General features: G+C 45.7%; 1 protein-coding gene across 1 annotated transcript in view; it reads right to left on the minus strand.

Moving 5' to 3' along the window:
* Foxo1 (forkhead box O1) overlaps window positions 1-14,970 on the minus strand; it is a 79,958-nt gene extending 64,988 nt beyond the window's left edge. The window contains exon 1 of the mRNA XM_052180536.1: window positions 13,938-14,970. Coding sequence (XP_052036496.1) covers window positions 13,938-14,549 — 612 coding nt within the window. The 5' untranslated portion in view covers window positions 14,550-14,970. The remainder of the gene's footprint in view (window positions 1-13,937) is intronic.
* Window positions 14,971-21,019: the final 6,049 nt, after the last annotated feature.

Consider the following 21,019-nt stretch of genomic DNA (forward strand, 5'->3'; position numbering starts at 1 on the left):
AAAGCACCTTAGGACAGCATCCTGGATCACTGAGACAAAGCACTGCTGAAGCGCTGCCGTGAGCAACCTTGTCAAAACAAATGAAAAGGCTGCACTGCCCTGACGCTACACACACACACACACACACACACACACACACACACACACACACACACACACGGGGGGGGGGGGGGGGGGGGAGGGAGGGAGGGAGGGAGGGAGGGAGGGAGGGAGAATAAAATACAGAAATATAGGATCTTTCACATTTGATGCATGCAAATACCATAATGGCCCATCAAGGAGAAAATTAAATTTAAATTCGCTGACTGAAGGAGACCTACTCAACCACACATTATGAGGGAGGAGCTTTAAGATGGTACACGAGGCGGGGGGCGTTTTTTATTCATTGCAAGTAGATTTTATGATATGTAGATACTTTATTTACCTATTCAGGAAGTAATATTTTCTATTAGATTTAGAGACAAGCAGCTAGCCGCCCAGTCCGCAGCCACCTCAGTGGATAGGTGGTTTGTGAGCTGTGCCAGCAGCTCTCTCCTTGGCATCCTAGCCCCGCCCCTGGGAATTAGCCCTGGAGAAATCCAGGCGGGTAAGTGTAGTAACTTGTCTTGGAGTTGTAAGAGGACTGAGGCCAACAGGCACTGCACTCTCACTTCTGTGACAGCCTGTTCCAGGAGCCATAAAGCTACATCATCTGGTAAAGCCGCAGTGCCTGCGCGCGCACACAGACAGACAGACAGACAGACACACACACACACACACACACACACTTCTCTGCAGTCTCTATGCAGAGATAGTGGGTCATGAGATAGTAAACTCCAAATTTTGACCATTCCTAACTCAAGAATCTGCCAAAAAAAAAAATAAATAAGATCTCTAGTTAAACCATATTCTTTGATCTTGACTCCAAGCAACCAAACTATCTTAAGTATCCGACACTTTTACAAATGTTTACAGGGTTTTGTTTTCAAAAGCTTTCAAGGACACAATATTTGCAATGTTGAAAATTGAGTGATTCTGTAACTTCTCTCCCCAAATTAGAGATCTCGATGCAGTGCTCCTCAGATGCAGAATGCAGTGTCTTCTAACTCCTGCTTTTGCCACCTTGCAAAGCCCCTTTATGTGTGTGAAGATTTCTCACTGGGCAAGAAGGCTTTCCCCTTGTCCACTTGCACAGCAGACTTCTGGTTCAGAAGCACTGAGGAGGAAGACAATAGTTTTCCAGATTTAAAAAGGGAAGAGAGAGAGGAGAGAGGTTCAGCAGTTAAGAGCACCAGCTGCTCTTGCAGACGACCTCAGTTAAATTCCCAGCACACATGGTAGCTTAGAGCTACCTGGAACTCCAGTCCCAGGACATCCATGCCCTCCCCTGGCCTCTGAAGGCACTGGACACATGCAGTAATATACTCACACATAAAACTTAAAAGGTGTGGGGCGTGCGGCTTTAAAATGTTTAAACAAAAAATAGATATAAAAAGGAAGGAAGAGGCCACTGGCTCAGGGGTTGAGAGCACTGACTGCTCTTCAGAGGTCCTGAGTTCAATTCCCAGCAACCACGTGGTGGCTCACAACCATCCGTAATGGGATTTGATGCCCTCTTCTGGTGTGTCTGAAGATAGCAACAGAGTATCCATACATAAAATAAATAAATATTAAAACAAACAACCAAAAGGGGTGGGGGACCCTGAAAGGAAGCTAATAAAGAGGAAAGGCTCTCTCCATGCCTCTGCTAACTCCTTGGAATGTGGGGCCACTGAAAAGACAATCAATATTTCCCACATAACTTAAACCACTTTCCCTTCCCTCATCTTCTCTCCTTAGGCCCCTCCCAGCTTGAGACTAGAACTTTACTTCAACGATGGCTCTTCTACAGCAGCTACACCAGGAGCCTGTTGTATGAGATCAGATATCTGGCACACTTAGTTATGTTTTGAAGTATTAACTGGGAAACTCAATAATGAAGGCACCTCACAAAGTGAAATAAGTACTTGAACAGCGTAAAGATGGGGAGAAACATGGTTATAAACAAAAAAAAAAACATTTTTTCCTCCAACTGAATATTTAATAAGTTTCTGATCTAAGTAGTAATTCACAAAACCAGTACCTGTTTTCCAGTTTTGTGAGGAACAGCAATTGGGAAAACCTGTGTAGTCGAGAACTCTCTTTATTCCCAGGAGACACCTGGAAGCAGACCCCTCCTCTCTCCTCGCCACAGCCTCACTGAGCTCAGAAGAGCTGGGCTGCTAAGGTCCTGGCTACGTCCTTAGACTCAGGGTCTGATGCCACACAGAATGACAGACACACTGTAATAGACAAATGTCTCATCAAGGCAGAGTCTTCATCCTCAGAGAACTACAGTAGCTGAACTAAATCACTGACAAAGAAGGGGCAACCTCAAGAGTTTCCACAGGTGGCTGAGGTGGCTTCCTGTGCACAGCAGCAAGTCTCCTGGGGATTTTGTTGTAGATGGGACACCAGCGGTACCACTCTCTACAAAGGTAGGTGTGGCTTTATCCCAGCAATTAAAGAACTCACCTCAACATGTCAGAAGTGCAGGGATCTTGGTAGAAATGTACTCCTCCCCAGATCTACAAGAGGACCTCCCTCCCCTCCCTGAGGCACATAATACCCTATACTTTTCCCACTGCAGATTACAATCAAACAGACACAACTTAAAGGTCAAAGATACTTGAGGTATCGCTCTACTTAGAGTGAAGGATTAGAGTAGAGTATGGGAACAGGTTGAAATTCGTAACTGCACTGGATCTAAAAACAAATACTGATTCAAAATTTTCAATCAGTTGATTGCCCGCTTAGCCTGGTATAATAAACCATCATGCAAGTGCACTCAACTACTGTGCTCTAAAAGCTGCTTTCTCTATGGAGAAGGTAACATACACATAAAACCTCCCAGGAGCGAGTTCTTTGGTTGGGGTCTGTCTCCCACTCCCCAGCAGAGTATCCTTCAAACAAACCGTATCCCCCAATACTGGTGTAAACACACTGCTAAAGCAGCTTCATTGTCTCTAAAATGGTTGCTTTGTTTTAATAATCTGTATGTATGCCTTCTGAGATGCCACAGCCCAGTTTTACTGTGGACAGTCCTGATGGCACACTGCTATATGTAACACCAGCTACTGGGGAAGCTAAAGAGGGTCTTAAGTTCACTGTCAGCCTGGGCCACACACTGGAGACCCTGTTTCAAAAAAGAGAAGAGGGGAGGGGAGAGAAGGGAAGATATAGCTCGGCGGTAAAGTGCTTGCTCAGTATAAGCAAACACAATGGTAATTACAAACTAGTCAGACTTCCTCTGGTATTCTGAACATATTTAATGTAGTCAGCTGGCATCATTTTGGGTCATCTGGTATTGATTTGAGGTTTGGCCTAACCACATCTAAGAGCTTTAGTATCAACTGAAACATCTCATTTCTATACTCAGGCCAATGGATAAAATAATGCACTATAATGAGAAAGGTGTCAAAGACATCTAACTTATCACTAATGCAATGACAGCTCACATTTAAATTATAAGGCATCTTATTAACTCATTCAGGATTGTAAATCCCACACAACTGCTATTAACTTATTTTGAGGTTGCTAACTTCAACTAAGAACCTCTCTTCTCCACCCAAGTACAGCAGCGCACCTGTCAGACTCAGCCTTGGGAGGCTGATGTCGGAAAACAAGGGCGCCATTCTCAGCTATGTACTGACTTTGAGGACAGTGTGGCCTACATAAGGCCCAATCTAAAAGAATAAAAAATAAAATAAAAAGTGGAGAAGTGTGAGGGAAGAAGGGAAGAGAGGGGGAGTAAGAGGAGAAAGAAGAAATGTCTCTTTTTTTCTAAAGAACAAACATTGGTCAGGCACAGGTGTTTAATCCCAGCACTCAGGAGGCAGAGGCAGGCAGATGTCTTCAGTTGAAGGCCACCCTGTGGTCCAGAACACCCAGGGCTACACAGAGAAACTCTGTCTCAAAAAACCACAACCAAAGCCAAAACCAAAAAAACAAACAAACAACAAAACCAATCATCTTTAACATATCTTCTCCAAAAATTACGAATCTGTAGTAATGGATGAACCGCCTAGAAGAACTTCAGAAGAATTTAAGAAATGATTATAACTATGTCCAAACCACTCAAAGACCAGTGTGTCATCCAAGACAACCTAGAAAAGATGAGTGAGAAAGGGAAGGCAACTGAAGACAGGGAAACACAGCTGCACCTCAAGGCCCACACTGAATTTAAGCTGAAACCAAAACCAAACATTAAGCTAAGTAAACCTGTGAGTGAAAGAGTCATGAACAAAACGTGTCAGTGGAAGACAGAGCAGCCAACGAAGGAAAGCGACGGGCTCACTCAGTCAGTCTGTGAGGAACGTGCAAACAGTCTGTAAGCTACAGAGAGAACATGGGAAACTGCCTAACCTTCAAATTACAGGCACAGAAAATAGTGCCAATAAAACCACAGGAGAAGATGTCCCAACTCTAAAGAATGAGATGTTCGTGCTGGTACAGAGCACCAATGGACAGGACCAGAAAAGAAACTCCCTGACATCACTGAAAACACTGAAGACACAAGAGGAGGAAAGGACAGAGCACGCTGTAGGAGAGACAGCCAGGTCAAGTCACATGACACTGGTCCATCAGGGTAACACCTGGGCACCAGAAGGCCAAGTTCCGAAGAAGATCCTGTCAGCCTAGAATGTTATACTCAGCGAAACTATCTTTTAAAACTGAAGGAAAATTAAAATTTTCCATGATAAAGTGAACTGAAGGACTCTGTAAACACTAAAGCCAGCTCCACAGAGGGTACTTGGGTCTAAAGAGGACAAACACACCCAAGCACTAACAAGGAATAGACAATGCCAAGACACTTAAGAGGTCTGAGAATGCAGCACAAGACCATCGAAATGACAGGAATTGATAACTATTCATATTAATTGTCCCAATTCTCTAACAAAAGATACAGACTGTAAGACTGGATTAGAAAATGGGCCTTATACTTTTTTGCTGCCTCCAAGAAACACACCTCAACACCAACTTAAATTCAAAGGATGAAAAAGGGCATTCCAAGCAAACAGAACCAAAAATACCCATACACATAAATAAAATAATCTCACCAAACAAACAAACAAGCAAAAAGGTCATTTAGACAAAAACTAAACAGAGACATTAAATAACATCACATATCAAATGGACCTAACTGGCATTTACAGAACACCCCACCCAAGCACTAATAAATAATTGTGGTTTCTGGGTAAGAAATGTCTCTGAATTGAAACACCCAGTCCCTGTGGTGGGTTAACAAAAATGGCTCCCAAGCACATATATTTCACCAGGGAGTAAAACTCTTTGGAAGGTTTAGAAGTATTTGCTAGAGTAGGTGTGGCCTTATTGGAAGGACTGGGTCAATGGAGGTGGGCTTTGAGGTTTCAAAAGCCCACGCCAGGGCTAGTCTAGCCTCTGTCTGTCTATTTGTCTGTCTCTCCTTGGTCGCAGGTCTCTTCACAACAGTTCCTCAGCTGGTGGTTTGTGGAGGTGATGGTACCTGAAGGAGACAGGGCTGTCTTTCTGGAGGAAGGACATTAGCAGGCATGCCTTACCCCCTCCCCTTCTGTTTTCTCTGTCTGTTGATGAAGCCATCAGCCGCCTTCCTGCTCGCTCCTGCAGCACTGTTCTCCCTAGGGTGGCCATTCCTCCCTGCCTGACAGCTTTACCCTCCGCCAGTGCAGTCAGACACAAACCTGCCTTAGTTTCTTTCTATCTCTGATAAAGGACTGGCAAAGCCCAACACATGGAGCCAACTGAGGGAAGAGAAGGCAGGGGCTGCAGAAGAGAGCCCGGAGAAGAGCTGAAGTGGAGTCAATGAAGCAGGCTGCTTACTGGCTCGCTCACTTGCTTTCAACGCCAGAGCACCCACGGGCCAAGCGCAGCAGCAGCACCTACAGTGGGCAGGACCCACCACATTAATCATTAAACAAGAAAATGTCCCACCAAGTGGCTTACAAGCCAATCTGATAGAGGCATTTTCTTGCGGCTCCTTGTTTCCAGGTGACCGTATTTTGTACCATGCTGGCGTGCAGGGCAGCAGAGATGTAACCAATGTGAAGACACACTCTTCTCTGCAGACACGGAGCTGCCTCAAAATCAGTCACATATCAGGACATGAAGCAACTCTTAAACACAGGGAAACTAAAAGTAACATCCTATAGCCAGTCTGTGAGACCTCAATGGACTCAACAGCAAAAGCAACTGCAGAAATAATACAAACTTATGAAAACTAAATGACAGCTGATCTAGGAAAACCTTTGAGATTTCAAGAATTGAATGAAAATCTAAACTCATCATACCAGAATCTATGATACCCAAAGACAGAACTAAAAATGCCTTTAAAAGAGACAGAGATCCCAAGATAGTAACTTGACATGCCAGAAAAACAATCAGGTTGAAATTAATGATAGAAATTAAAAATCAATATGAAGAAATAAATAAAGATTAAGATTAACAAATCTTTAGCCCAACTAGTCAAAATTCTAAAAGACCAAAATTAATACAATTAAAGGTGAAAAGGGACACTTTATAAAGAAATGGATGATTCTCTGGCTGCATAGGGCCAAAGTTAATCCAAGATGAAGTAAATAATTTAAACAGTCATAACAATGAGATTCATGACAAACTCCCACTCACAGACTAGGAGAATTAATGAGAAAATGGCTACTCCACCCAAAACAATCTACTGATTCAATATAATCCATCAAAATCTCAAAACTCAACAAAAAGATGAGAAATAATCATCTCAAAACTCGTAAAGAAACACAAAGAACCCAAGAGAGCAAAAAACAATCCTCAATAATAAAAAACATGGAAGGTTTCACCATCTGATTCTAAGTTATAGAGCTATAGTAATAAACAGCATGGTACTGGCATAAAGACAGACAGACAGGCAGACAGGCAGACAAGTGTGCCAGTTGAACACAGTGCTCCTACAGCCAACTGATTTTAGATAAAAGGTCAAAAATACACATTGGAAAAAAGACAGTATCTTCAACAAATGGTGCTCGTGAAATAGGACAGCAACATGTAGAAGAATGAAACCAGATCCTTCGCCTGAACAAAACTCAATTCCCGATGATCAAGGACCTCAAAATAAGACCAGATACCCTGAACCTGTTAGAGGGGGAAGTAAGATTGTTTCAACTATAGGCCCAGGAAAGGATTGTAGGCATTAAAGTCATCATTTCATGAACTAAAAACATTCTTTACAATAAAGGACACCAACATTCCAGAAGAGGAAATGGGAAAAAACATTTTTAACAACTACTAGACTAACATAAGGTTAGTATTTAGAATATACAAAGAACTAAAAAAAACAAATAAATCAACACACACACACATATACAATTAAAAATTGGAGCATGAAACTAGAGTTCTCAAAAGAATACAGATGGCTGAGAAATAGTTTTTAAAATGTGTGACATCCTTAGCAATCAGGGAATGCAAATTAAAACTACTTTGAGATTTCATCTTATTCCAATCAGAATGACCAAAATAAAAATATATACATATAAATTTTATTACGCATATTGAAAAGAGCGCAATATTGACAAGAGTGCAGTTAGTTGGTAGGGTATACAGCTTTAATGCTGGTACTTGGGAGGCAGAAGCAGGTGAAGTTTTGAGTTGGAAGCCAACCTGGTCTAAATAGTCAGTTCCAGACCAGTCTGGGATACGCAGTGAGACACTATCTTAACAAAAAGAAAAACTGAGTGCAATCTGGGACATCCACTATGGCAAAGCGTGGTTTCCTCAAAAGGCCAGAAACAGATCTACCTCTCATTTTGCTATCCCAGTTTTGGCCTTACTCTCAAGCAGTCTATATCCTACTAGAGACATCTGTTCATCCATGTTCACTGCTGCTAATCCACAATGCCCGGGAAATGCAACGACCTTAACAGCCATCCCGATGAACAATGCAAATATTCAATAAAAAACATTCAGCTACAAAGAAAAATTAAATTATGAAATTCACAGCTAAATGGATGGACCTGGAAATAACGGGCACATGTGATGGCTAGCTGTGAATCTTCAGATGTGTGTGTTTAAATTGGAAATTACAGAAGTCAGGAAATTAGCAAGGGGCCACAGAGGATTTAGATTTCAGAGAAGGGAATGGGGCTCAGGTGTATGAAGGCAGACAGGGAAGTGAGAGGAACACGGAGATGGGAGGAGGGCAGGGTAGAGGAGGGGGCACGGGGAAGGACGACGAACACAAAAGACATTTGAAAAAGCTGTGCAGAAACCTACTACTGCAGATGTCTCCTACAGACACACATATACACATATAAGCACATTTAAATGATACCCTCCTAAAACAGCAGACGGTGGCACAATGCCTCCCCTAGATACTAAGCTATCAGGTAAAAACCCCAGTCCCAGGTACCAACTACCTCATGTTAAATTGTCGGTCATCAGGGCTCCATAAATGCCCCTTCCCCTAAAACAAGAGATGACAGCTATTGCCATGCTTTTAATTACCATCCAGAACTTGACAATAAGACTCTATTGCTAAAGATACTACATATCTAGGTCACAGGATATGAAGAAATCAAACCAGACACTTCATTCTTACTGGCTAGCTTCATCATGCTGGAAGGTTCTATGCACGCCATTAGGAGAGAACAGTCTTATACATTCATACCTACTGTGACTTCTGAAAGCTCAAACAATGGCCACCTGGCAAGCAGTAGCATGAATAGTATGGGAGCAGCCAACTACATTCTAACTAGATTTAAAGCCTGTTTCTCAAAATGGGACTCATGCCTGGTACTAGTTACTAGGCCAAGCCCACGGCTACCTAGGTCACCGCTGCTAGGGAAGAATCTGGAATTATTACCATGCCAAAATGAACATACTAATAAACTGTCCTCCAAGTTATCTTATTAACCATAGATTTTCTCATCTCCACACTCACCATAGTCGCTTCTCATCCCTGAAGAGATGAGACATCTCTTCCCTGAAGAGCGGACAGGCAGTAGCCATCTAGGGCAAAATGGTCATTTGCTGGGCATGACAGAGCCACTGTACACATGAACTCACAGTGGCTATGACTGCATGCATAAGACCAACACAAGGTCAGCCAGCCCAAACCCCAGCATGGCTGTGGGAGGGACTCAAAGCCCCACTCTTAGCTGAGAAGCTATTGACGGCCGCCAGTGCCTTCTAGGGGAAGGTGCCCACTACACCCAGGCACATACAGACAGCATGAAGGACACTGACTTTACCACCACAGCACATGAAGCTAGGAGTGAAAGTAGTGGGGAAACAGGGAGGGAAGGAAAGGTAGGTATGATTTATCAAAACCCATATATACATGTATGAAAAAATCCTTAAGCAATACAAAATGCAATTAAAAAACAGTAAACATGAGAAAAAGTTCATAGGTGAAAACAATAACGTTCCTATACTTTTCAGATTTGGTGTCTATTTTCAGTGGGGGTGGGGAGGATGGGCTTGCTGTCTATGGTGTTCCTGTTAGTGGGGTTAGATACATGACTCAAATTTCTAAAATGCTTTAGCATTTAGCAAGTAAGACACATATACTTAGCTCATTCTTTCTTCATCTTCCTGTCCTTATGTAGTTAGCATATTGTAGTTCTGAGGGTTTTGACTGAATATAAAAATGGTTTTAAGGCAATTTGTGACCAGGAAGAGAAAAAGCAACAGATGCTAGAAACAGGGCAGGAGAGGTGGCTCAGAGATTAAGACCACTCACTCCTTTTGGAGAGGACCAAGGCTTGCTTAGCAGTACCTACATCCTGTCTCACACCATTTATAACTCCAGTTCCAGGGCACCCAACACCTCTTCTGGCCTCCATGGCTGCATACACACAGGTGGCACACTTACAGTAAGGTAAGTATTTTAAAAATAATAAACAAGAAGTAGGAAAGATACCATAAAGTCCTCCGACCCACCTCAGGGCTCTCTTAGTTCAATGGTCAGTGTGTGCAATTTAGCAGTCATCCTCCTGTCAGATTTCTGTGGCTATACATTAGCTGAATTGAAGACTAAAGACAAATTTAAAGATATAGAAAATACACTAGCACTACCATTTTATTGATTAAAAAAAAAAAAGAAATTTCTCCCAAAATTAACAAGTAGCTGAACTAGTTTATTAAGAAAGAAAAAAAAGAAACCTAAAACCCTCTTTAATAAATCCTAAATGTTCCAGTCAAATAGTCTTCTAAGAATGTCCTTAAACTCTTCCTCCACTTCCCACAGGCCATGATCACCAGCATGCACTTGGCACACAGGAATAAAATCCAGGGCCTCCTGCATGCCAGCTAGGCAAGCACGCCACCACCAACTATACCCCAGCCCTAAAACATCCTTTCAGGTAGTCTGTCAAAACAATAAATGAGAGTCAACTCAAAACCGCCACTGGAAGGAAGGAAGGAAGGAAGGAAGGAAGGAAGGAAGGAAGGAAGGAAGGAAGGAAGGAAGGAAGGAAGGAAGGAAGGAAGGAAGGACTGCTCGCAAGCTACTTCCCAAGCTTTAGGAAGTTTTCTGCGTGAGAAAAACAGGTCGTGGAAAGAAGGTTTCATCATTTACAAATACTGGGCTGTTTAAAAGATCCCGGGTTTTCCAGTGTTAGGTTCCACTTTAAGTCTTACTTATGACCACTGTAGCCAAAACCAAACTAAAATTAGGCGCCTGGGGGAGATAGCTCAGTCAGTCAGCGTCTGCCTCAGAAGCTTGAGAGCCTGTGTTCTGGTTCCATGCAGCATAAGAAAGCTGTGTGCATGAGAGGCAGGCAGATCCCTAGAGCTCACCTGACCAAATCTGTCACAGGAAGACACCCAGCGACTAGGAAGGACATCCCACTAGCCCCCCTCCCCCCCACACACACAGACGTGCATACCAGTTGACAGATGTGTGCTTGCACCATCAGTTTAAGACAGATGTTACTTAGATACCACACCCCAAAACAGGAAAGGTACATACACGCTCAACACTTTTTTAAACATTGAAAGGTTTTGGTTTTGTTTTTCTTTCATTTTCTTGTCTTTTCCTGGTTCATTCTTTTTTTGTGTGTCAAGAGCTTATGTCATGCAGCCCTAAGTGGCTCAGGACATTACAACTTTGGAATGCCACTTAATTTACAATCCTCTGGCCTCCAATTCCCAAGTTTCATAATATCAGATATGTTTCATTAAGCCCAATTGTAAAATTTTAATTTATTCTCCATAATGTTTGACCTGTGTATACAAATATGTATCATTTCCCTGTATTTCTGTGCTACAACTGAAGGCATGTACCGCCACACCCTGTTGATTATACAGTGTTAGGGAGTGCGCCCTACATGTCAGAAACGATGCCACCACTGAACTACATCTCACTTTCTAAAAATACATTTTGGACACTAACAGCTTTCCAGTTACTATGTCCTTTGCAAAAGACTTTCATATTCTCAGGCAAGCCCTAGGAAGTACACCATGAAACACAGCTAAATTAATGATTCACACAGTTTAATTAATAATTCTCAATAAAATAGCTGATCACAGGAAATATAGCCTATCCCAAAGCTGTCACACCTTAATACATACTCAAACAGTTAAGCTCTGGTTGATTTGCATTGTAGGATTTCAAGTGTAAGTCATAATACAGTTTCTTCCTTTTATGAGTTCTCAGATCTGAGAGTGAAACTTAGTTTTAACAAGTATCAGAACTCATTCTTATGAAACGTTAACCAGAAGACTAGTTATGAGTTACAACCGTTCATGTTTCTTCTTAAAATACCCCTTTACTCAAACTGAAAACACACTTGCTATTTTGCTCACACCACACCGACCAACTTCTCATGGTCAAGCATCCATCCTTTGAAAGCACAGTGACCTGCTCCCTACTCCAAAGCTCACTAGCTACTCAGGCTGCAGTGGCTGGGTCTTCACCTCTCCAACGCCTGTGCGTCTAGGTTCTTGGTGCCAACGAGAAAATTTTATTACATAAATCATTAAACTCATATTAATAAGAAATCAGAAGAATGGAGTAAAGTAACTAAAAAGATATTGTGACATAACCTATTTTTCTAAGAACTAATTTTAAAAGTCATCTTCACAATGCCGTCTCAAAGACAAAACCAAAAATACCCCCAAAGCATCCTTTATCCTTAAAGCAAGGCACTCCCATAAACTCAGATAGGCCGTGTCCCTTTCCAAGAACACGAGAGTGTTAAGTACACACTGTACTGTGGGTGCCCAAGGGTTGAGAGTTTTTTGGTTTTTTGGTTCTTTTTCAACGGCAAATGCTTTATGTAACAGTTGAAGCTCCTTGAACAAGCCACGCAGTCAAGTACGGAAACGTCAAATGTTAGGTAAAATTGGATTTTAAAGACAGTAACTATTTTGTGAATTAGAATATGAAAAATAGGTATTTTGCTTTTGGAACACTTGGTAATATTGCACGTAAGGGTAATATATCTTTATATATATCTTGTATATATCTTTAAAACACACTGTGGGAAAAATAAAACAACCCCTGGCTCCCTCTACAAGAACTTTCGTATGAGGTGAGTAAGTTGACCTTTTAGATACTTTAACCACAGGGATGACAGAGTATGTGAAACCGCCCTGCTATGACAATCATGCAGTAAAGGCTAATCTCTGTTCTGCTGTACAACCAAAAACCAGGAGGGGAAAAATCTGGATAATCTTAAGATATATATGTTCCACCTGTGACTCTGAGATACTGGCAGCCAGGGTGTCCACAGCTGGAGGGGCTTCTAGGTAAGATTCTCTCCTCCCAAAAAGCCATAGCCCTTATACCACCCCAACCTCCAGTGGTAGGGATGCCACAGTCCACACTGAGTCACCTGTCTCTCCCTGCGGAAAGGTAAACAAGTACCTTAAGACACCTAAGTCTCCAATCCTCCTTGTTGGAGGCAAAAGGTCTTTGGTAATTCCCCAAGTGAGCACGTAAGACTTCCACCAAATACTCCCTTCAGGGCTCCCAGCCTAGCCCTGGTAGACAGCTCCATGCTTTACGGTAAGAGAAATCACTCCCCAACGCTCATGCATAATCTGGCCACACTTAGCACCTTCTTGGTTTTCAATTAAAAGCAGACCTCCCCACGCCAGCCCAACGGCGGAAGCCTTTCTCTGGGTGCAAAAGTGTGGCCTCCCAGCCTGGAGGCACTGGCCCTTTAAAGGTTCTAGCTTCCTGTACGCCGGGTCCCTCCCTCCTCGCCTGCTCCCGCCCCGGCCAAGGGTCACACTTGAACTTTAGATTGCCCAGAGCCTAAAAGCCTTGGCCACCCACTTGCGCGCGATAGAGACTGTACCCAGTGAGTGGGGACGCTCGACCACCTGCTCAGGCCACTTTGGATAAAACCATATCTGCCCCGGCCTCGGCAACCTTCGGCAACTGCTGGCCGGCACAACGCTCAGCCAGCTGCGCGTTTAACTATCCCACCAGCTGCGGGAGCCCCGCGCGTGCGTGTGCGTGGGAGGGGGGATGTCTCCAGTGCTCTCCGTCACCTCTGCTGTGGGGTCCGAGGAGACCTTGGCGACCAAGGGTCGGGAGAGTGGGTGCCCGTGTGGCGGAGGAGTCGCCCGACCCCCTCGCAGGTCCGGAGTGTCAAGTGGAGAGCCCTTCGAAGGGAACCCCTCGCTCCAACAACTAGCTAACTTTCACGCCCGCTCTGGCATGTCACTCAAGTTCCCAAACAAGCGCTCCCCGGGTCCCTCTAGAACTCCCTCGCCTGCACCTGGTCCAAATTTGGCTCCAGGTCCCGGGGAAGCCCCCGCCACACCTGCCATTTCTCGCCCGCTCTCTCCGTGCGCCCATCATTTCCGGGCCCCGAACACCCACACCGCCGACCCTCCGCAAGCCCCAACACATTCCCCCCAGCACCCCAACCCAGGGCCGCCCGGAGGCCGTTCACCTTCCAGCCCGCCGAGCTGTTGCTGTCGCCCTTATCCTTGAAGTAGGGCACGCTCTTCACCATCCACTCGTAGATCTGCGACAGGGTGAGCCTCTTCTCGGCAGAGCTCTCGATGGCCTTGGTGATGAGGTCGGCGTACGACAGGTTGCCCCACGCGTTGCGGCGCGACGAACTGGTCTTGCGCGGCTGTCCCGCGAGTGGCCCCGCGGCGGCGGGAGGCACCGGTGGGGGCTGCGACAGCGGCCCGGTCGGTGGGGGCTGCGGCGGCGCAGGGTGCACGCAGCCCGCCTCGGGGCCCTGGAAGTCCCCGCACAGGCCCCTGCCGGCGGCAGCTGCGGCCGCCACGGCCACGCAGCCCGGCGCCCGTGCGAAGTCCTCACTCTCCTCCAGCAGGCTCAGGTTGCTCATAAAGTCAGTACTGACAGCGGACGCCGAGGCCAGGCTCGCCGTGGCGTCGGGGTTGGCGGCCGTGCCGCCCGACGGCGCCGGGCTGGAGGTGGTCGAGTTGGACTGGTTAAACTCCGGCCTGGGCAGCGGCCAGGTGCAGGAGCGCTGCCGCGGCAGCGGCTCGAAGTCCGGGTCGGTCTCCACCACCTGGGGCGCTTCGGCCATGGTGCCCCCTGCCCCTCCCCCACCAGCAGAGAGTACCGGGAGACGCGGCCACCGGGGGCGCGGAGCGGGCGACCCGACTGTCGCTACGAGATTGGGGGCCGCGGAGACGGCGGACGCACGCCGGGAACCAGGCGCGGCGCAGCGGACGGACGCGCCCAGAACTTAACTTCGCTGGGTCACCGGTGGCTAGGATCCTCCGAGTTCGTGCCTTGGACGGTGCACGGACCAGGCCGCGGAGCCCGGCAGCTCGGGCACCACGTTCCTGCTTTGCTGACAGGGCCGCGGACGCTAAAGCAGACGGGAGGACGCCGCGGGCCGCTCTAGCTCCCCGCGGCCGCGCGACAGCGGCGCTGCTGCCTGTTGAATGTGGCGGCGGCGGGGACTGCAGCGACTCCGCAGCCTCCCGTCTTACGGGATCTGCAGCAGCTCCCCGCCCGCGGCGGCGCGCGCGCCGCCCCGCCCCTGATTGACAGGCTGTGCGACCAATGGACGCGCTAAGTCTCCGCCTAGGCAGCCAATGAACGCGTGCCTGGGCGGGAACTGCTTTCCCCCGGGAGGCGGCAGTAGGTTGGTGGGGGGCAGTGGGGTGTTTTTCTTTCTCACACACTGTTTTTTTTCAATCTCCGTTATTATTTTCTGTAATTCTCAAGTGCTTCTGAGTCTCTGGCGTCTCAGTGTTCGGATTGCTAGGAGGCAAACCCGCGTGGAGGCGGCGACCATACTTTTGTTTACTACGGAGTGCAATCGAGTACTCCAGGCAGAGCCCAGACCCGGACTCCGGGGATGGCGCGGGGCCGCTGCGCGCTCCCGGACACGACGTGGGCGGTGGGGCGCCTCGTGGATTCCACTCAGCCCGCTCCGCCCACGCGTCTTCGCGGAGCTCTCGGGAAGTCGGTGGGGTTTGTTTTGAAGGAATGTTTTCTTAAGCTGGCATCTGCCCCTGCCGCCCCTGGAGCGAAGATCCTGTGGTGAAGATCGGTCGCTTCTGCGACTCCCGATCCCCGCCTTTCCTCCCAACCTGTGCACACCTGCAAGCTGAGCCTCCGCGGCTCGACCGAGCCCCCCGCCTCCGGTCATCCTGAATCCAAAAGAGGTGCGGTGCGGGGAGAAGACAAGACTGTTGCACAAGCACCTAGATCCAGTAGCGCCTCAGATTCGAAATCTTCTATGGGAACCGCTTTCCTGCCACGAGAATCTCACTTTTTCCTGAGGACCGGAATGGTGGCAAAAGGATCAGAGGAAAGTGTTTAGAGACATCTTTGTCACTTTATTACCCCTAATTAGGTTTAACGGCCTGCTTATTTCTTTTTTATTTAAGCGAAGAGGTGTTGAAGTCGCCAGAGGAGATAAGCCCCAAGTGTTGGGTCGCAGCTCCTCCCCTCAGTTCTTTAAGCTCCCAGTGTGGGCTCCCCGACCCGGGTATCTAATATAAATTAAGCAGAGCCAGAGGTGGAACGACAATGATCCTTTTTGCCTTACAGAGTAGAAGAAAATGTTTCCTCGCTTGATTTTCTGATTTGCTTTCTCTTTTAAAAAGAAATATGGGTGGCATTTTCTTTTAATGACTAGGACGCCTTAGAATTGAAGATGCATATTAGGGTTTTAAATAGGTCCAAAAAGAGACAGCTCCAAATTTTTTGTTGCTGTTGTATGTCACTCTTCTTTCTTACGTGGAGTTTTTCTATGTAAAATGAAGCTCCAAAAGAAAAATCAGTCTTCTTACTCCTTCCACACTGCCTCCAGCGTCTTCTGTACTCCAGGCCCCTATTTCCCTATTCATGATCCCTTTTCCCAAAAGGCTGCCTAGTGATAAAAGAGTTGAGTGGAGATCCTGAACCAGAGGTGCTGAGGACATTTTGGTTGACTGTCTCTTCACCTTGACTACAAATTTTGGCTGGTGAGGTCTTCTCTGACAGCCATTGGGGGACTTGAGTAACTAGGTCAGCTTAAAGGGGACCACAAAGAACAACCCTCTGCCCTAGGTGGGCCCACAGTCAGTCAGACAGCCGCACCCTGCAGATGGGCGGGGCACTGGTGGACCATTCTTGGCGATGAAATCCAGCTGTGAATTTGGCCTTCGCCTCCTTTCTATTCCGGTTTCTCAGGGACTGTTCTGATGAGAGCATTTGGTTAAAGGAATTTTCCTAAAGCTTTCCCCAAATTTTCAAATTCTCTAAGGCCACTGTTCCCAATTGTTTCTTTAAATGTCATAGTATAGGCTAGTGGTACAGCAAAGGTTTAACAGGTGTGGGGCCCTAAACTCAAAGCCAAGACCAAAAAAGAAAAGAGCCAGACACACACACACACACACACACACACACACACACACATCAATGTCCCTGATACAAAGGGGTTTATAAAAACTGCCTCTTAAAAGGTTGATATTGGCGATGGTTCATGGCTGTGTGGAGAAGTCAGTTTGCTGAAGCACAGGGCATTGCTATGCACCACACTGGTTTCCTGTCTTTGCCTGGTACAAACTATTCTGTGAAGAATAACCTTGCGTTGTAGCTGTCATTTCACATCCTTAACAAGGACGGAGGAGTGTGCAAAGGTAGGGGTCCCTGGGAAAGCAGGCATGATGTGCTTTGGGGGTTTTGAAAGAAACTGCCTTCGATAAAAAAAGTTATGTCAAGTTAAACTTTCTTTTCTAGTAGCCTTATAAAAACCTTACAGTTGAAAGTAAGTTTGGAGGTTATCTTTGGCCTCCTTTAATTGATGAATAATAAAACGTCACACTTCAGAGAGCAGTGCCAGGGTGAGGGCTTCAGCTTCCCATCAATATTATCAATGCACCTGCCCCCCCCCAAAAAGTATGAACATCCTCTAATACCAGCACATTGTTCATTGTCGTCATAGCAGTGTGTGTGTGTGTTCTTCCTGATAACCGTCCATCATGGTAATTCTAGTCACGTAAATTCCACCAAGATGAGTGACGTCCTCACTTACGAGGTTAAGGAAGCAGGGCTAGTGACTTAGCCAGATGGTAGCGGGCCTGCTAAGCACGCATGGTGCCCAGGCTTGGAGCAGAAACACGTAAGACAGCACACACCAGTAACCCCGGCACTTCAGATGTGGAGGCAGGAAGATCAGGAGTTTAGGGTACATCCCAAACTAACCTGGGCTACCTGAGACCTTACCCCCCCTCCTAAAGAGAGAGAGAGAGAGAGAGAGAGAGAGAGGATTAAGAAAGCAGAGTGGGGGGAAAAGTTAGAGAAAGTTAGAGAGATACTATTACAATAAAAGGTGTTTTAGCGGAAAGTGTAAACAGGACAGGTGTAGTGGTGGCACAGCCATTAAACCCAGCCCTCAGGGAGGCAGAGGCAAGCAGAGCTCTGTGAGTTCCAGGCCAGACTGTTTAACACAGTGAGTTCCAACTAAGGCTGTTTAGTGAGACCTTGTCTCAAAAACAAACACGTTATAGCTGGAACTCGAAGCCTGAAGTTCCAGAAATTCATGGAACTGAACCAGGAGAATCTCAACTTTTAGGTTTCCTGGGCGATAGAATGAGTTTAAGTCCAGTTGGAATAAGACTTAAGACACTGTCTCAAAATAAAAGGAGGGCTGGAGTGTAGCCTCAAGGTAGAGGTTGCCATCTGAGGCCTGAGGTTTAATCCTTAGTACTGTGAGGGGAAACGTGGAAATAAGAAGTGGATAGACGGACTGCTGAGATGGCTCAGTGATTAAGAGCACTGACTACTCTTCCGAAGGTCCCAAGTTCAAGTCCCAGCAACCATGGTGGCTCACAACCATCCTAACAAGATCTGATGCCCTCTTCTGGAGTGTCTGAAGACAGCTACAGTGTACTTACATATAATAAATAAATCTTTAAAAAAAGAAGTGGATAGATAACATGCAATTACTGAGCTGTGATTATAGCTCAGTGGTGTGTGCTTAGTGACTCCTGCATGACACCTTGGCTTTAATCCCTAGCACTGCAATGAAATAAAAAACTTGGAAGGGATATCCCACAATGCTGGTGATAAGACAAGGAACATTTGAGAAAGCTCTCCGGTCACCTGAGGGTGCTTACTATCGGTTTAGAGATAGGGACACTGAGAAATAAAATGCTTGGCTTAAGTTTTGTGAAGTTAGTAGGGCTGCGTACAAAAAGATTTTCCCTTGTTCAGGCCAAAACGTTGCTTTCCATTCTGCTACTGGGGGTTACCACTTTTAGTGCCTAGAGGTTTTGAGACCATCTGATGAAACTTAACCTGTTTTAAATAACAGGTCCTTCGATTATTTTTTTAAAATAAGCCAATTCTGAGCTCCAAACTTCATGGACATTAGCATTTCAATTGTGTGTGTGTGTGTGTGTGTGTGTGTGTGTGTGTGTGTGTGTGTGTGTTTGTCATCAAGGACTCGGTATGGCCATAAAATTAATAAAGAATGAAGTGTCGTAAGTCTCAACCTTGCATTCATTTTGAAACACAATGTGTTTTCACTATTTTATTTCTGTTTCTTGTCATATTAAAGCTTTTCCCATGCTTCTCCCAAAAGCAGGACATGTGTATTAAATAAGAGAATGCCACCATGTAGAACACAGATGGCCGTACATTTTTGGCAGAGAGGAAGTTTTAACGAGGCATTTTAGTTGGAGAGCTAGTGTTTGTGAACGTTCAAGTTACAAAGTAAGGAATCAACTGCTGTTTTATGATATCAGGTCGTTTTCTTGTTTTTCTAATCTAAGCATCCTGTTTCTATAGCATTCAATCCAGGCAAGGGGTTCAAACGTGATGACTAACAAATGGCTGAGTCCAGGATAGTAACAAAGAAAGAAGAGGCTACTAGCTTTTTTACGCGCGTGCGTGTTTGTGTGTGTGTGTGTGTGTGTACAGACACATACGCGCATCTGTCTGTCCATCCACACGCATGCGCTAGGAAGTGTGTGGCGGTCAGAGGATAGCTTTCTTGATTCCATTGTCTCATTCCAGCTTGTGGACCCTGGAGATCACGGTCAGTTCCCCAGGGTTGTGGCAGGAACCTTAACTCACTAGGCATGTTACTACTGAGCCTCCTGCTCGCATTTTCTGGTAACTAACCATACTGCTTGTGGTTTGTTGAATTCAATGAATGAATGAATGAATGAATGAATGGAGGTAACGGCTGTGTGGTTAAGAGTGCATGCGTTTTTCTATAATGTACAGATTACCAGTGTCAGAGATGATGTGAAAACAGGAGACAAGAGATTATCAAGTTTCATGGGCCAGAGGAATGGTTCAGAGGTTAAGAGAACTGAGCGCTCTGGCACTGGACCTCACGGTGGCCCTTGACTATGCGAAAGTCTAGTTTCAGGGGATTGGACGCCCCCTTCTGGCCCCTGCAGGGACTAGGCACGAATGTGCCACAGGCAACACCCATGTACATTTAAATACTTTTAGAGAGAGGAAGAGATTATTACATATCTGACTGACTCAATAAACAGGCAGGCAGGCAGACAGACAGACAGACACACACACACACACACACACACACACACACCCCTTTCAGGATATCATGTTTCTGTTTTGCAGTAAATACAGCCTTTAAAAAACATGGGAATGTTCTATCTTCTAAGGCTTAACATGTTCTATTTTTGGTTTTTGAGGCAGGGTCATGTAGTCCAGGCTGGCCTCTAACTGTTGGAGTAGCTGAGGATGGCCTTGAACTCTTGGTCCTTCTCCACCTCCACCTCCTGAGGATGCAGGGAATACAGGATTCACTCTGCACTTAGGTTTAACATTTAAAAATGAAATTTCTAATTAGCAGATGACAGAAAGAGTACCTGGAAAGAAACTAATTTGTCTCCAAAAAAAAAAAAAAAGGATGCCATATGTACTTTAAATAATCTTGTGTTTCAACAACAAACTCAAAATAGGATATTTGAGTTATGTCGCACATTTGAGCACTACAAGATTCAAACTTGGAAAAACTTTGTAATACAAAACCGAAGTTCCACTGAGGCTGACTTCATTAGGGTTTCTATTGCTGGGCTGAAAACACCAAGACCGAAAAAGCAAGCTGGGGAGGAGAGGGTTTCTGGGGCTTACACTTCCATACACTATTCATCATCAAAGGGAGGCAGGACAGGAAGGGAACTCACACAGGACAGAAGCCTGGAGGCGGGACTGATGCCGAGGCCATGGAGGGCGCTGCTTACTGGCTTGCTCAGCCTGCTCTCTTACAGAACCCTGGACCGCCAGCCAAGGGTTGGCCCTGCCCCCTTTGAGCACTAGTTGAGAAAATGCCCCACAGCTGGATCTCATGGGGGCTCCTTCCTCTCTGACAATTGTAGCTTGTTTCCAGTTGATTCAAAACCAATCAATATAGATGTCTTCTTTCTGTTTTTCTGATTTGTGCATCACTGGAAACAAGAAAAGCTATCACATGATGTGGCTGAGGACGCCACTCAGAAGGGCCTGGATTCAGATCAATAGCACTTCTCCAAAGACTAAATAAAGAGTGTATGTGTATGTATGCATGCATGTCTT

Source organism: Apodemus sylvaticus, chromosome 4 (genome assembly GCF_947179515.1).
Source record: "Apodemus sylvaticus chromosome 4, mApoSyl1.1, whole genome shotgun sequence".
In the NCBI taxonomy this organism is placed as follows: Eukaryota; Metazoa; Chordata; class Mammalia; order Rodentia; family Muridae; genus Apodemus; species Apodemus sylvaticus.